The 17,500-nt window shown below is 38.5% G+C and overlaps 2 protein-coding genes and 2 long non-coding RNA genes across 6 annotated transcripts in view; 1 reads left to right on the plus strand and 3 right to left on the minus strand.

Moving 5' to 3' along the window:
• Positions 1-5,127, minus strand: part of LOC137973698 (uncharacterized) — a 9,190-nt gene extending 4,063 nt beyond the window's left edge. Inside the window, exons 1-6 of one of the 2 annotated variants that reach the window (XR_011117301.1) lie at positions 4,992-5,127; positions 3,853-3,947; positions 3,557-3,651; positions 1,997-2,115; positions 1,436-1,486; positions 206-310 (exon numbers count right to left, since the gene is read on the minus strand). This is a non-coding gene — a long non-coding RNA (uncharacterized lncRNA). Of the gene's footprint in view, positions 1-205; positions 311-1,435; positions 1,558-1,996; positions 2,116-3,556; positions 3,652-3,852; positions 3,948-4,991 lie in introns of both variants that reach the window. The other variant, XR_011117300.1, reaches the window with a different exon arrangement.
• Positions 5,128-6,090: 963 nt separating this feature from the next.
• Positions 6,091-6,906, plus strand: LOC137974216 (uncharacterized). The gene is made up of 2 exons (XM_068821093.1): positions 6,091-6,133; positions 6,353-6,906. The coding sequence occupies exons 1-2, from the start codon at positions 6,091-6,093 to the stop codon at positions 6,904-6,906; spliced, it is 597 nt and encodes a 198-aa protein (XP_068677194.1).
• Positions 6,907-8,836: 1,930 nt separating this feature from the next.
• Positions 8,837-10,072, minus strand: LOC137973699 (uncharacterized). Its single transcript, XR_011117302.1, has 3 exons — positions 9,935-10,072; positions 9,647-9,729; positions 8,837-8,966 (listed from the first exon to the last, which is right to left on the minus strand). It is a non-coding gene; the product is annotated as an uncharacterized lncRNA (long non-coding RNA).
• Positions 10,073-11,394: 1,322 nt separating this feature from the next.
• Positions 11,395-17,500, minus strand: part of LOC137973694 (uncharacterized) — a 41,161-nt gene continuing 35,055 nt past the window's right edge. The window contains exons 27-33 of one of the 2 annotated variants that reach the window (XM_068820567.1): positions 17,479-17,500; positions 16,032-16,092; positions 14,858-14,894; positions 13,701-14,147; positions 13,150-13,202; positions 12,531-12,610; positions 11,395-12,050 (exon numbers count right to left, since the gene is read on the minus strand). The exon at positions 17,479-17,500 is cut by the window's right edge and continues 157 nt beyond it. In XM_068820567.1, coding sequence (XP_068676668.1) covers positions 12,030-12,050; positions 12,531-12,610; positions 13,150-13,202; positions 13,701-14,147; positions 14,858-14,894; positions 16,032-16,092; positions 17,479-17,500 — 721 coding nt within the window. In that variant the 3' untranslated portion in view covers positions 11,395-12,029. The remainder of the gene's footprint in view (positions 12,051-12,530; positions 12,611-13,149; positions 13,203-13,700; positions 14,148-14,857; positions 14,895-16,031; positions 16,093-17,478) is intronic. The other variant, XM_068820569.1, reaches the window with a different exon arrangement.

Below are 17,500 nucleotides of genomic sequence, written 5' to 3' on the forward strand. Positions count from 1 at the left end.
TAGTAAAGTTTCTACAAAGTGCTGAAACTGGTTTGACCCTCCTTAAAGGAGCGTTTTCCATGACAAAGCATAAGCTGGACAGAACAGAAAAAAAACCTCCGATAATTTTTGAAAAGAAACAGTTACTTTTCATGAGTTCCGTGAAGGCATTGACTCACATTTATGGACTCCTCAAAAATAGTTGCCATTTTATAGAACTTTTTACCTGAGCATTGATGAAGGTGAGAGCATCCCTCGGAATCTATCCTTCTGCTAAGAACTTCTTTAAATTGTCCAGAGTGCTCTCTCAATCCGAGTCGTTCAACACATTCTGTTAAATGAACATCAAAGGAACAACACATCAGAACCAGCATGACGATTGATCTGAGGCCACAATTTGTAATAAATCAATCATTATTGATAATGAGAATAATGATAAGGATGAGAATAATCAAAGTAACAAGAATAGTAGTGATAACAACAACGACAACTTTGTCGAGGTTACCTGGCCAAACACAACTGGGGCCTGTTCAACCTCGTTCCCAGGGTCTCTCTTCTCTGCCTCCGTTGAGAGACCCTGGGAACAAGGTTGGGGTCTGTTTCTAAAAAAAACCCATACTTTCCGGGTGTCTTCTAAAAGAAGGGAGAGATTTCAAGTCATCAATTTTCCCGGGCACTGCCATTTGTACAACTTTGGCACGTTACGGTCGCCCAATTGTTCTCACACGAAGAGCTTTTGTATAATAGGGAGCTTAAGCACGCGCGTTTTTGAGACGCGGACGACGACCGGAAGTGAGTTGTTTCCTCTTTAACTTCTCTTCACACAACCACATTTACATTACTAAGTATCTTTTCTGCATTAGAGATGATAAATATAAAAATCTGGGAGACACCACTGCCCTGGCACGCAAAATGTTCTCTTCCGGTTGCCGTAGGCTCCCTAATTACAATAGGTAACCATTTAACATGTCACAATTATTCAAGATGGCGATGTCCAAAAATATGAAAAAGAAAAATAATTTTGAAATTCATTTATTTCTGAGACAAACGCTTTCTTACCCGTTGAAGTGGTGGCTCCCTTTAAATTGTTGAGATAAAAGACAAACGAATTATTATAGTACAATGTACTTAGGTGCTAACGAGGCTGGACAATCTGCAAGCTAGCGAGTCATGCAAGCCATGTGAATCTCGTCTAAGCACCCACTTTAAAACGATTAGCATTCAAAAACTGTGATTCGCTTGTTGACTCACACATTATCCTCACTTGGTACTGACCACTACACTAACATACATAATATCTTATTGTCTCAAAAATGTTTTCTATTTCTGCATCAACTGATATAATAGACCAGGAAAAGTATACTTGAGTGCAATTGCCATAATGGAAATTCGTTGCTTTGAATTAAGCACAATAACCTTCGGCTGAAAAGATGCTCCTTATACGCTTAACTTTTACCTTGATGTTCCAACCCACTGGACCAAACTTCTTTCTTTCCTGAATTATTGTCTAGAAGAAGAAAAAAATGCTGTTTCCTTTGGATTCCTCAAAAACTGGTTTCCTGTGTTCAGGCTTTGAATCTAAAAATTTTGAAAGAGGTTGAAATGGAAGCGATTAATGACGTTGTCTATCTTAGGGTGGATTCCCCAGAGTATAATGAACTGGTGGCAAGAATTTATTTTCCTTTCACAGCACTCCGCTAGGGAAAAGGCTCAGCGTCACCACCCAATGATGCAATTGGCAGTTGAGTTAACTGTTACCATGTTCTTATAGATAATTTCCTACGTAGTCTTGGTACCTTTAAAATGATTTGGCGTTAGAAGTTGCAATATTTCAGGAGCCAATTTCATACATGGGCTACGTAAATACAGACTTATGTGACAATTGGGCTATACCTTCACATTAAGTAACACCCTTCCCCTAATTTGTAATGGCAAGAGGGGGATAAGGTTCCAGTGCTAAACGAGAATTTAACTTGATCAACGTATTGATAAGCACTTCATCATCCAATATAATTACCTCTCAAAGGAACAGCAGTTTCAGGAATCCTGCATCAATAGCTTTCAGCTGGCTTTTGTTGGAGATGATTCGTACCATCAGCTCTCTGATCTTTGAGGTGGGATCTCTCAATGATGTCACTATGAAAACGGGAGGAAAAAAATTTGTAGACTAAAAATGAATTGTATTGATGATTACAATGATACCGAAAACAAAGATGATGCAATGATGGTGATGGTGACAATGTCAATGACGATGTCGATGAGCATGATAATAATGATAGTGATGATGACACAGATGACAACAGCATAATGATAACAAACATTAATAATAGTATTGATGATTACAATGATACCCAAGACAAGGATGATGCAATCACCATAAGCAGAATTAAATGATACTCATGATGACAATGACGTCAATGACTATGATGATGATGAAGATGATAATGATGACACAGATGTCAGCAGCATAATGATAATTAACAATTATTCGTCAAAGGCAGAGTGAATGTTGGTGAATATTAATTTTACCAAGACGTAGTCCAGATAAATATTCCTCAATATTCATTGAGCCTGAGGTGAATAATATTGTTTTAGTATAATTTTCAGCGGTGACTATCAAGAAAGTGCAAAACGAAGTGCTAAAACATGATAACAAGGAATGAAAAGTGCTTGCATAGCTTAGCAGCCACGCCTGCAAAATGGTACGTTCACCGGGTAGCAAGGTGAATATAACACCAAATTCTTACATTCACCATTGAAAATTATACCAATAAACAATAGTATTGATAATTACAATGACACCAGAAACAAGGATGATGCAATCACTACAACTAAATCAAATGATGGTGGTGATAACGATGAAGATAATGACACAGACAACAATGGCCTAATGATCATATACATTAATAATAATTGTTTTCGTTGATTACAATCATACTGAAAATTAAATGATGATGATGACGACGAAAATGACGTCAATGACGTTCATGAGGATGACGAAGATGATGACACATACACAACCATGGCACAATGGTAATAATCATTAATAATGGCAATTTAACAATGATACCCTTTGCAACAATCATTAATAACTGAAAGCTTAAGAAGAAATTATCACATAAAATCTCCTAGAAATCATATATTATTATATGGCTAGTATTTCTGGCCAACATGACGTGTGCTCGCTGGTGCTTGGTCAATACGGCAAGGCCTCAGTTTGAGATTTAGCTGTAACAACCTCACTCTTGGTTCTTAAGTTATGTAGTTAATGATAAATCTTGTACATGGGTTTAACAAAGGAAAAGAATTTAACAAAGCTTTAAATTAAGAGAAAGTTAAAAATAATAGAAAGTACGTTCAAAATTTAAGTAATTGAAGTCAACTGGATAAGATAGCTAGCTCAACTGGATCCATCGTGCAAAGAAGTCTAAAGGAAGACAATCACAGAGCACTTAAAAGAAACCTTGATTATCCTGGATGTGCAATTTTCTGGATCTGGAAGTGGAGTTCGTTTTTCTAACTGCACAAAAATGCATAAAAATGATCCTTAATGTAATCTGCTTGCTATATACTGTACCTCAGCAGTTGGTCCTCGAGTCCTGACTTGGTGACAGTTCAGTTGATAATCGTAACCTTGATGCACACTTCAGGAAGGTAGTGTGGGCTGGAAAGCTTGATTGTCAAGAGGAGAGAAAAGTTTCAGTGAGCAGCAGAAGATGGTTGACAAGAATAGTTCAGTGAAATGAACAGAAGTAAAAATTATAATGAAAATATATACATATACGTTGCACATATGGGTGAATTTGGGTTAATTAAAGTAAAATTTAAGCAGAGCACATAAAAGCATTCTTAGAGCACTCCATGGTCACTTACATTCGTGAACTGTTGAAGGAACATCAAAGAACTCCCTTGAATGTCATATTGTAGTCAACATCACTGTCTCCAATATGAAGCAATAAATGATGACTCTGAAAAAGAACACAAAGCATGATTGATAGATACTTTTCAAGGCTATGGTCCCCGGGGAGGGGGCGACACTCCCACATACTTTTTAGGAGTAAAAAAAAGCGGTTTTGGTACCCCTTCGGGTGTTTAGCCTCAAAAGGTCCACAGCAGGAGCTTGAACGGTACAATACCTTTTAAGGTATTGAGTCGAAAAATTATGACAGGAGACATTTGACAACTAAAACCCATAATTTGGTACCTCTTAGGGGTCTAAAAGTCTTTGTACCACACCCACAAGACAGGTTCTTGGTACCTCTTACGGGTTCTTTTTAAACCCCCCCCCCCCTCCTCCCGGGCTCAGGTCAGCTGTAGCAGTGCTGTTCAGCAGAACACATGTTCTGATGAACAGCAGTGCTAGAGCACACAGATATGTCTGGACAAAAGTGCCCAGAGTGCAACAGATTCACCATGGAAAGTATTTCACAGTGGCGCACAGATTAAGAAAACAATGGCAACAAACTAACATACTGAGGCAACAATGGAAACCATCCCAGTAAAACACAACAGAGATGTGTGGAATACCGATCCAATGAACTTAAAAGTTGCAAAGACACACATTGTGATTGGGAAAGTTATTTCTTGAATGCCCCAAGTAAGTGGCTAACTCTCTGTTCTTTTGGTCTGTTTCATTTGAATACCCTCATCAGAAAACTAAAAAGTCTTTATTCGAAGTCCTCCAGAAAGTAGGATTTTTCTGCACTTGACATGCACATTAGGTTTTGAGGTCCAAATCTTTCCTGATCAAATCATGAGCAAACCATCTCCAACTTCACCTTTCAACATTGCTGTTTTAGATTTAGAGGATGCTGTCTCTTTCACAAAAGTTGGTGTTGATGATATTATCCTGAGCCTTAAGCTCTAAGTTTGAATGAGGGTGATAAAATATGTAATAAGTAAGCGATTGGGTGAGGGCTTGGGTTACACACTTCGGAAGTTATAGATAATAATAATTGTTTTTCTACAGTTAGAAATGTCACGAAAAGTGTATTCTACAGTGTATATCTCACCTGAACGAAAGCGGGCTTCAACAAGATTGGTGCCAAGGCCGGGTCCAGTGTCTCTTCGACTTCATCCAGAAGCACAGGCATACCAATATAAATGCAATTCTTGAGTGTGCACAGAACGTTCTGGTCTGTCAGTCCATTCTTCACCTCTTTCCCTCTGAAGAACTGTTATGGAGAAAAAAAAGGAAATTATAGGTCTTGAAGTAGCTCTTGGAAGGGATGATGGGATGATGTGATTTTCACTCTGCTACCCTAATTGCAAACTTAAGACTAAACAATAGAAATGTTGGTACTAAATGAAAAGGAAATACAAGGTGGTTCAATACCAAACAATGCCCAGCTTAGAGAGCAACTACGTTTTCTCAAAAAAGCATTATACAGTGTATCTGCATGAAAAAACAAAGATGAAAAAATGCAGCATGTTTTGGCTTCGAGGATTACCAAAACAATGACTGCTTGTGACCTTTCAAAACATCACTTGTTCCTATTACTTCCAAATTATACTCGAGGTTGTGCATTCTCATATACTAACCTGGGAATCTAATCTTGGGAATCAATCATCAAAAGACAATGATGACTTCAAGTCACTCACTAAGATGGCGTTCTTAATTGACACCTAAATAAGAATTAAAAAAAAAAGTTAGCCAATACCAGTGTACATAACAAAGGCAGGACTGCCTAAGAGGGGTAGCCTCTCCTTCCTTCCACACTTAAGGACAGTGACTACTATTGTTATTGCGCATACGTTCTGTGCATCTCGAGATACTTGGGTTTCCCATCGGTGATGCTTACTAATACAGGGATTTTTGCGCGGTATCTGTATCTAGAAAGAAAATTGGGGGTAACCATTCATTTTTGAGAGGTAATTTAGCTTCAGTTTGAGAAAGAATGCCATACATTGCTTTGCATTTTAAAGCTTTTTACAAACATTATTCATGAATTATCTTTGAAAATGTGTGGTTAGCCCCAGTTCTTCTTTTTGGATTTCAATAACAGTTGTTAAGATCTACAAAAATTTTCCAGCATAATCATAAACTGGGACAAAAATATCTTTGAATTAGTAGGCAACGTCCTTAAGCAGTGATATGCCATTTCCTACATCATGGCTGTTGGCTGTTGGCAGTTGGCAAAGGGCGTGGCACAAAGTTTGTGGTGCTGTCGCCTAGTCTGAGGTGACAATACCTCGCAAAGGAAAGTTAGTCGCATTATATTTCACCATGCACTTCTGTGCAAAACCAGTTCACGTACATATATAAGAAAATAATACTTATAATAAACAGATTAAAACGAATTAATTAATGAATAAACAAGGCAAGAAAGAAAGAAAGGAAAGGAAAGGAAAGGGAAGAAAGCAAGGAATTAAGGAAGGAGAGAAGGAGGACAGGAGGGACGAAGGGAAGGAAACAAGGAATTAAAGAAGGAAGCAAGAGGGCAAGAAAAGAAGGAAGAATGTATAAGTATAAGGAAGGAAGGAAGGAAGGAAGAAGGGAAAAAAGGAAAGAAGAAAGAAAGGAAGGATAGCAGCAAGGAAAAAAGAAAGGAAGGAAGGAAGAAAGGAAGCAAGGAAGGAATTAAGGAGGCAAGGAAGGAAGCAAGCAAGGAAGGAAGCAAGGAAGGAAGGAAGGAAGAAAGAAAGGAACCAAGGACAGAAGGCACAAAGGAATTAAGAAAGGAAGGAAGGAAGCAAGCAAGGAAGGAAGAAGGGAAAAAAGGAAAGAAGAAAGAAAGGAAGGATAGAAGAAAGGAAAAAAGGAAGGAAGGAAGAGAGGAAGGACGGAAGCAAGGAAGCAAGGAAGAAAGGAAGGAAGCAAGGAAGGAAGGAAGGAAGGAAGGAAGGAAGGAAGGAAGGAAGCAAGGAAGCAAGGAAGGAAGGAAGGAAGGAAGGACAGAAGGAACCAGCAAGGACATAAGGAACTAAGGAAAGAAGGAAGGAAGCAAGGAAGGAAGGAAGGAAGGAAGGAAGGAAGGAAGGAAGGAAGGAATTAAGGAAGCAAGGAAGGAAGGAAGGAAGGAAGGAAGGAAGGAAGCAAGGAAGGAAGGAAGGAAGGAAGCAAGGAAGGAATTAAGGAAGCAAGGAAGCAAGGAAGGAAGCAAGGAAGGAAGGAAGGAAGCAAGCAAGGAATTAAGGAAAGAAGCAAGGACATAAGGAACTAAGGAAAGAAGGAAGGAAGCAAGGAAGGAATTAAGGAAGCAAGGAAGGAAGGAAGGAAGGAAGGAAGGAAGGAAGGAAGGAAGGAAGGAAGGAAGGAAGGAAGGAAGCAAGGAATTAAGGAAAGAAGCAAGCACATAAGGAAATAGGGAAAGAAGGAAGGAAGGAAGCAAGGAAGGAAGGAAGGAAGGAAGGAATTAAGGAAGCAAGGAAGGAAGGAATTAAGGAAGGAAGGAAGGAAGGAAGGAAGGAAGGAAGGACAGTATTTAAAGCTTTCGTGGATGAGTGTTGAACGTAATAATTCAAATCAATGCAAGAGAACTAAAAAAATTCCTAAACTCTATTTGCAAAGCATTGTGAAGACATTCACTTTGTTTTCATGAAAAACAACGCACCATGCCCCTGTGGTTTGCCCTGAACACCAAATGCATTGTCTCCACAATGCTTTGCAAATACAGTTTAGGATTTTTTTAGTTCTCTTGCATTGATTTGAATTATTACTTTCTACACTCATCCACGAAAGCTTTAAATACTGAAATTTTTTTTTAATGATGGTATTTAAAGCTTTTGTGGATGGGTGTAGAACGTAATAATTCAAATCAGTGCAAGAGCAAAAAAAAAAAAAACAACAACAAAACCAGTGTACCTGATGAACAGTGGAGTGGCCAGCTGAAATGTTGGAAAGAAAACATTAAACCATTCTAAATTGTATCTGCTCTTGCTTTTATACTCTTTGTTCAAATTGCACATTATGTTTTCATAGTGATACGATAGGACTACATAGTCTTTGGCAGTAAATGGGACTACAGTTATCGGGTGCACCCTAGTGCAAGGAAGGGTGGCAGTGACACACCCTGTGAGTCACTGTATGGGGATGGCAGCAACATCACTGTGATGCAACTAATGAGGGTGACAGCAAACCCCCTGAGCAATAAAGGGCTGGCAACAACACACCTGGCAATGTGACAAATAAGGATGGCAACAACACACCCAACAAACATAAATGGGCAATGGAGTAGGGTGGCAGTGACACACCCTGTGACATGCGGCTGGAAGTGGCAAGTACTAATGTGAGCCTGCAAAGTGTGGTGCAAACCACAGCTGAGAGGGTGATGGTGGGTAAGGGGCCCCACCCAACCTGCTACGTGCAATGCAAAGTACCAGGAGTGCACCCATACCTGCAGTCCAGCCTGAATTGAGCGTTAACATAGTTGATCTGATAAGAGCATAGCATGATATAAATTACAAACTCGCAACAATGCTGGTGTGTATTCTGTATTATTTTATAAACAAAGATATGTCCATTTCCAGGTATGCAGATTGCGTTGATTAAATGAAAGAGCCTTTATCATGGTCCTTGTAATTCACTGTTCTATTTGATGACAACATTATGGTCTCTTGCTGGGTTGATATGCAGATGTAAGAGTGCTCCAACTCTAACAACTCTATTTTAGAAGTAAAATGTCCACTGCTTTGGAAACCTTAATTTTTTCATGTGCTCTTTTTGAAGAGCACTGGAATGAAATGTACTAAAATGAGTGTTGAATGTGCAACACTATCATTTTTTTCTTTTAACCAATGGAACTATTGTTTTGTGGCATTGTTGCTTTTCAAACTCCCTAGTAACTTCCATCCTTGCCCTAAGGCACACCCTAAAAATCATACATGTAAATTAAAGAAAATACAGAAAAAAATGCACCTTCACTTCAACAGTGGACCAAACTGTCTTGTTTTTCTTTCAGAGTTGCCATAACTGCATCCAGTTCCAGAGTTCCACAGTTCAGACTTCTGCCAATGGTTGTCTCTCGAGCAAGGGGCTTAGTGTTTGTCTTTGAGTTAACAGAAGACATTAATTGGGCATCTGCTATACTTAACATTGCCTTCATGGTTTACATGTAGAGTACATATATAGAGCTCAGAATGCACACTGGACACTTAGAGAGCACTACAGAGGAAAGCTAATGTAATGTAAGTTGCACACAAGACGCTGCAGTGCAAACACATGGACCTTATCCAGGTTTCTGCAGCATGAAGCGACCAAGAGTATTGCGACTCCTCCTGAAAGGGATGCTTGTCCATCGCATGGCTACCCCAAGTAGTATGCTGCCAGTACCCATTTATAAAAATGCGTGGAGAGAGACAGTGTGGAGCAAGGTTCCCTGAGCAAGGAACCCCCACCATCGAGTTTGGGAGTATGGCGCATCGACATCACCGTGCCTCCAAATAGGGAGGTCCTGAGGGGTATAAAAACAATGGAAAAAAACCAAGAGAAAAACAAAAACTGGGCCATGTAACCAGAAAAAAAGTTATCATTGCAGTTGAAGCTATCTGGGCATTAAACGTCAAATTTGTCCTAGTTTGCCAAGCTATGACTTCTTTTTTTTGTTGGGACTGCATGTCCTGTGCAAAAAAATAAGCCCTAAACTTGGTCAACAAAGTGCTCAGGGCTATTGAAATTGACTGGGTACTAGCTGGTTAAAAATTGCAAAAGAAGGTTTTGCGCTGTTACCTCTTTCTCTTTGGCTAAACAGTATGTTACACTAGGGCGTATAAATCTATACCATGAGCCCACATCACCATGCACCGGCAAGTCTGAAAGAAAACGAAAGTGGAATTCATTAATTATGACATAAATGAGAAGGAAGGGTAATACTGTACATTAAAGAAATACAGTCCTGTTTATCAGCTTCTCTCTTAGTCTTAACAACTCAATAGTGAAGGGCAAGGCTCGGTTTGGGCAAAAAAACATAGATCAAGACAGCTGACAAACGATCCACAAATAATCAGAGCACAGTACCTCAATAAATAGCTGGGAGTCTGGATTTTGCAGAGATTAAATTCCTGAAACAGATGAGAGTACCACACGAGAACAAAGAAACTCGGACTGTATATACTGTTGCGCTTGTTCCCATACATGTAGGCTCGATTACCAGCCGCTGTTTCGGGAAATGAGCCAGCGTGGGGAGGATACCCGAACTCGAGTGAGCGGTGGATATCAAGCCTACCATACATGTGGTATCACAGAGTGGCCATTAAGTATCATTGGAGCATTCAGGACTTAAACACAAGCATGTGCCTTCCATTAAATGACACAACTAGAAACTTGATTTCCACTTTTTTATTCAAACAGTTCTAGATTGATCACAAGAAACTATAGCCTCAAGTTTTCACAACTACAAAATGTAAGACGAGTGGCTAAGACCATTCATTAACAATAATACATGATTTTCATAAGGACTCTGTGGTTAAGAAAGTCTTCATAACTCTCATTACACCATCACTCAAAATAAAATAAAATGCTTATATTCTAACTCTCTAAGTTAAAGAACAGAAAGCACACAAAACGAGTACCAGCACTGAGCGGTGTTGTACATTTGGTTCTTTATACAAATTTTTTAGCCGGGTAACACTTAATTGACGCAATCAGTTATACAGAAATCAGAAAGCTAGACCTGGATGCAATATCTGGTGTCGGAAATTTAATACAAGTTAATACAAACCTTCTTTGCAACTTAAATAATAAATAAATAAATAAATACTGAATTATTCATCTCTATTGTCCCTGTTTATTCAGAGAAAAAAAATAAGTGCATCTCAGTTTGGTTCATAATTAAAATATGCATTTCAAAATGAAAGAGCAACACCCATAATGTACCATAAGTTATGTACCTGATGTACATGTATAAATAACTTATCTCAAGTACGCACATATTAAATATATAAGACAGAATGGGGAAAATAGGAATTGATAGGATCGAGTAATTAATTAAAGTGCCTATCAGCTCTACACAGTTTTCCACTTCCACTATTTCTTCTCCGAAATCGTTCCAAATACATTTCAAACCTTTTGGAGAATAAATACAGTGGAAAACTGTAGTGATGTGACAGGCACTTTAACCCTTTCACTCCCAAGAGTGACACTTATAGATTTTACTCTGTCTAACGCCAGACAATTTTACTCGTCAATGGGGAACCCCACAGGAGTGAAAGGGTTAACAACAGCTAGCTTCACTCAAAAACTATGTCCCCAGTAACCCTTTCACCCCCAAGAGTGACACTTACAGATTTTACTCTGTCTAACGCCAGACGATTTTACTCGTCAATGGTGAACCCCACAGGAGTGAAAGGGTTAAAAGCAATAGGAACTTTGCTGGTCTGTCATCTGACTGACATTACCAGAGAAACAAAAATAAATACATGAATATAGGTATAATATACATAACCTTAATTGGATTTGTTTCTTCTTTTTTTTTTTTTCAAGTACACCCTCCCAAACAGTGTTTTCAGTTACATGATCACAGGCCATTTTTCAGCAAAACAAAATTAATTGTTTGCATAAGGATAGAGTTCAATTTCCGGGCCAAGTTGGTAAAAGCTTGATTAAACTAATCCTGGATTACTGAAAACTTAAATTGCCAAAAAACTAAATGTAAATGTAAAATTAAATTGCAACAAAAACGTTTCACTAGATTTTAGGCTTAAAATTCGATCTTATAATTTATGTTGTTTTCCTTCAGCGTGAAAGTGCATTGTTAAGACACGTCTAGATGGGCAAAATTTAAACTTCGGTTGGCATGTAATCAATGATTAAATTGAATTAGCTTTTGAGAAAATGGACTCTGGAATATTACCTTGGGACACAAAAATGGCTGCCTTTTTTTGTATATTGGTCACACCTTAAGACCCCGATTGTAAGAGATTTTTCACTATCTGTGGCCTCTGGCCGGTTCCTCCAAAAAGACATCCATATCAATACCTCTCTTCTTCAAGACTTCACTTTCAAAATCTCGATTTATGGGCTAAACAATCAGGATCTTTGACTAAACTTATGAGGTTTCTTCTTGACGAAGTATTTTCCTTTTTTGTGTTCATGTGCATATTCCCTGCATTGTTCACCTTCTCCTGACAACAAACTAAACAATAGAGAAAAAAAAGTACATCAGCTAAACAATAATTCATTGTCAAGGGGAATGCGTGTGGCTTGAGGGACTACATGCATGCGTTATTAATAATTTGTGTACCTGACACTCACTGCCAAACAGAAAAAAAATACACTGGTTAAAAATGTAGTTTTTTACACAACAGATAGAGCTGGAGTGGAAGTCCGGAATGGGAATTACTTACTGTTACAGTAGTAAATCAGAAGTTAATGTAGCTCTTACTATGGAATCTTGGAGTGCCTGAGAGCTACAAAACTTAAAGGTACATGTTGAAAAACGTTTAACATTGGGTAGAAGGGTGAAGCAAATCGAAGTTTAGAAATTGTTAACCCCTAGAAGTAAACAACGTCAGGAAGGGGGGGGGGGGGGGGGGGGGGGATGTCATCAAGATTATACTGGCATTATATATGCACTATACTCAGTACAGAATATACTTGCAAACAGTGGACTTACTCTTAAAGGCAGGGCTCGTCCACAAGATGGTGGACGTGAACCTCTCACTTGAACCCATGCTGTATCTCTGACAGGTCGACCTGAGTAACACAAGAAATATTATGATGATTCTGTTCACTGAGACAAACATTAGTTTGCTGACCTCATAATCTAGCTGTTTACAGAAGAGACACAAACATTACTACAAATGTCTAACCCAAATTCAATGTCACAGAAAAGGATTAAAGAGGTTAATTCTTTGCCACACCTTCACAATGGCCATATTATGGCCATTGTGAAGGCCCTTGATCCATTTTCTTTCTCCACCCATGTTGTGCAGCAAGAGACATAAGGTCCCACTTCAATGGGGAGGTTCTCAACAATACAGGAAGCCTGGATGTTGGATATTTGTTCTACATTGTAAGACCAGAGTTCAATAAACCAACCACATAGTCGATTATTTTGCTTTTCCATTTCATACCTTTTTAAAAAAAAGGCAATTTCCAGACCACTAAGGTCTACTTTGTTGATCTTTACATTCAGTTGCTCTCAAGGAAGCTCAAAGTGTGTGGGAAGGGTGTCAAAGAAATGGAAATTATCAGAAACAATTCATCTTCGAATCAACTACAAGTCCCTGTACCTGTGTTGGGCCGTGATAAAAGTGTTCTGGATGAAACAGGGCTGGAAGTATGCCTGTTAAAACAAATGAATACAAACTCACTTCTCACGAAAAAAGCAAAATTATACCTATTTTGTTAAAACAAATAAACAGGTAAGATTGTCTTCAAAAGTGATGAAGAAATTCAAACTTGGTTTTGAGAATGAATACAAGTTTCCCACAGAAAGTGTGCCATCAATGTAACATACAGTGGTGTAGTGTCGAGGGACCAGAGGAATTTACTTTGTCTTCTCAGCATTTTGCTGTAAAGGGGTATTTTTTACTTCTATCGGGATAAAAGATATTCAATTGCCTGGAAAAAAGGCTTGGTCTAATAACATGAAAAGATCATTATCTTTGTCTTCCTCAGACTTGGCTACAAGTACAACATTGACCTCATGTCAAATTCACCTTGTTTCATTCTGAACAATCTTGCGATACACAATTATTTATTTATTTAGTCATTCTGTTCTGACCTCATAAAACCCGAATTAACAACAGACTGATGTTATTTTTTGTGTAAGAGTACAAACCTTGGGCCTCTGAGAACAGGAGAGGACTTAGGTCGTCTAGTAGCTTCCAAATCTTCCATCCACCCGGGCACCCATACAGACAAATGCTTCACAGATGCATTGTTAATATCTCTTCCTCCTGCCAGCCACTGATCAGCCTGTCTAAATGGAATTTCACAAGGCTGGACAGGGGATGAAGGTCTTTGTGGGGGAGGAGACGTTGAAGGGGTAATGGTTACTTTTGATGTTGCACTCCCCACTCTTGAAGGGACTTTACTAATTGCAGCCTTTTTGATAACTTCAGGCGTCTTCCATGCATTTAATCTTGCACTTTCAGTTTGAGAAACCATTTCATCATTGTCACGTGATTCCGGAGAAAGACGTTGCTTTTCTGGAACTAGATTCTCCACAGAATTATAATGGTCATGTAGGGTAGCATCTAAAACTGGAACATCTTCAATAAACTTGCTACACAAAAAATGAAAGAGAAACAAACGTTTCAACTAGCAAAAAACAATCATAAATCAATCAATTTACATCATTTATATCCATTCCAAATGTTTATTCCTTTTTGATTGGCCTGGATGCTATGCAAAATTCCATAATGGAAGTTTGCATAACAAAGTCATTTGTCTGATGATTTTTAATACTGGACACACCCTACGGCTTCATGGGTGCACAAAATGACAATGACAATAACTGACAATGGTAGAATTTGTCTTTCTGGAACTCTGAACGAAATAACAATAATTATTGATGCATAACCCTTCTCAATCTACACCATTCTTCCTTTGACTCTCAGTGCCAATTTATTACTGTATAATGTAGACATGTTCATGAATGATGAACCACTGGCTAGCCTACTTGGTGGAACCGTTTTTCTTTTCAAGCCGAGCTGGCACCCCGTCTATGGCGGGAATTGAGATGGGTTGGGGGGGCTTACATAGTGGGTGCAAAAAAGCTCCTACAGCATCATACAATACAATACAACATTATGCCTTGCCTCACTCGTACCACACAATATAAGTAACTTCTACCTTAAGGCCCTACTCCCCGTTCTCTTCACGGTTTGCCACTAGCACTACAGTTTCAATGCCAAAATTTCCCTCCCTAAGAGGACAATTTAGCCAGATACTCTGCTACACCATTAAGTTAGACTGGAACATGATAAAACTTACCTTCTGTTATCAATGTATTCTTCCTGCACTTGACAATCTGTCAAAAGAGACAAACTGTTGTCAACTAAAATACAACGATTGTTTTTCATGAAGACTGGATGTTTTGACCATGAAATAAAGAGATATGCCCAGGTTTGCATGAAATTGTGAAAATTGTGAATTTTGCTACATATCTCAAAAATCGTTAACAAACCGAAAAGGTAGAGAAGAAAAGTCCTAGACAAGACCCATGATTTTGCGAAAAAGTGCAAAAATTGTAGAAAACCGAAGAGATAGAGAAGACAAGTCCTCGACAAGACTAGCGATTTTAGCAAAAAAGTGAAAAGATAGAGAAGACGAGTCTGTGATTTGGAAAAAAATTCCCAATTTTCCATTTACTGCAAAAAGAGTATAGTACTTGGAGCTTCTTTTATGAAGACTTAATACCGTTAATTAACATCTGTATAGTTTGTAGCCTGTTGCTTTTTAACAAGTCCAGTACAGGCAACGTATGAGTACAGAAAAACATGCATTAGCTATGCATTATAATTATAGTTAAATGCCATATGTTCAGGATTTTTGCAAATTGGGCAAAAATTGCAAAAATCGAGATGGTTGTCTTCTCTATTTTTCCAGCCTTTACGAATTTGCGATTTTTGCAAAAATCGTGAGTCCTAGTTGGGGACTTGTCTTCTTTTCAGCTCTTACGATTTTTGCGAAAAATTGCAATTTTTGCCGCTGCGTACAAACCTGGACATAAGTGAGAGAAAAAAAAAACAAAAAAGAGAAAATGCTCACTTTACATTGTTAGCTAAGAGCTTGGTCATTTAGGATGTCCAAAAATTCTCACATGTTCTTCTTAAGAATTTAGGTCAGAAGTTTATTATTGTTATCAATTGAAAGGCACTGAGCTTCAAAGTTTTACTAAAGCCATCTCTTCAGTCATAAGTTCTATGGAAAAAAGGTTTGCCTCTGACTCTTGATATTTTTCAACAGACGTTTCAGCTAATTCTTAAGCCTTCATCAGTGATATGAACTTCGCATTTAATTAGCCGAAACGTCTGTTGAAACATATCAAGAGTCTGAAGCAAACCTTTTTTCCATAGAACTTACATTGTATGACCTCTCCTGACTACACTTTTTCTGTTCTCTTCAGTCACTTAGTTGTAATCATGTATTCAAGAAATCTCCACACCTAAAGCAGACTGTGAATCATCAACATTTGCTGTTAACTCAGACAAAGAGACAGGACTCATCTGCAATTACGAAATGGAAAAATTATTAATATGCCAACTTCATTAATGCCAGTCGAACTGCACAGTAAGACCCTGTGGTTGAATCGTTGAGGTCCTATGGAAACAACTGAAAAAATTTTGAAATTCTGGGAAATTCCAAAAGGTGACAGTTAAGGATTGCAAAAATATCAAAATGCAAGTTGAGGTTGAAATAGCATGGTATGGAGTGTACTTTAGTTAACCAACAAAAAGAACATTGTGCTGTGTTCTAAGCCTTGCAAGGAAATAACAAAGTGTAAAAGAAGTAGTTAGGAGCACAAAAGCTGCAGACGAGTGCTTCTAATCAGATATGAGTATACATGTCTACAGTGGTGAGGGTGAAAGTTGAATGCGAATTCACTGGGTTCACATCATGCTCTTACCACTGCCTGGATAATAATAGCTGTACAGTATGTCTTCAGTCTAGAGGCAAATCCAACTCTACCAAGCTTAATAGCAAAATCAGGCTGCCTCTTCCAGATGGGTTTTTTAAACCTTTTGTAACTGAACCCATTGACATGTACAATCGTATGGTGTTAGACTAAAATCTGTAAGTGTCACACTCAGAGGGAAAGTGTTAACCATGTCATTTTTAATTTCAATTGTAGCTTTGGGATAATTTTTCAGTTTAGGATATCTGGAAAAAGAGCTCAGGTACATGTATGTCCAGAAGTGCATATTGTTTCCCCTTACTCTTCTTCTCAACTTCAACATAGTTCATGTCTTAGAATACACAGACAATTAAAGACACAAACTGTCGCTAAAACTCTGCTCCTCCAGTAATGAGGACCAGCTGCATTTTCCCTGACCATAAAATACTGTTTAATGAGTTGGTTATGCCGTTGGGTTTGCATGCGGTTGCCCTGGGTTCAAATCCCATTCTAACCTCTGGTTTGGATTTGTTTCCGATTGTTCCAAATTCAACTCTACCACGCTTTGTAAATAGCCAACTGGCCCGGGTTGTTCGAAGCATGGTTAGCGATAACCGACGTTAAATACCATGGAAACCTATAGGTTCTGATACCTCTTAACCAACGGTTAGCGCTAACCAGCCTTCCAGCAACCGGTCCCTGGTTACCTCCTGCCAGTTGGGGTTCTTAATCATGTTTCTGTTAAGTTTGAATTGTTTCTTTCAGATTATTAAAAGTGGGGTGCCTGTGAACTAGCTTGATAGCTAAGTGCACTTCCACTATAAACAAAGCATTTACATTGTTTTTTCCTGCTAACCCTAACACCTTATTGATGGAAATAGTAAGCAAATGCTCAGACTTATAAGGGACATTTTGTCCTGGACATCAAACTTGGGCATGCATCTAATAACTTGCATCTATGCACACTTCCACTTTACAGAAAGCATTCTATATTTACCTTTGTATAGATGAAATTATTC

The sequence above is a fragment of the Montipora foliosa genome, chromosome 10 (genome assembly GCF_036669935.1).
Source record: "Montipora foliosa isolate CH-2021 chromosome 10, ASM3666993v2, whole genome shotgun sequence".
Taxonomy (NCBI): Eukaryota; Metazoa; Cnidaria; class Anthozoa; order Scleractinia; family Acroporidae; genus Montipora; species Montipora foliosa.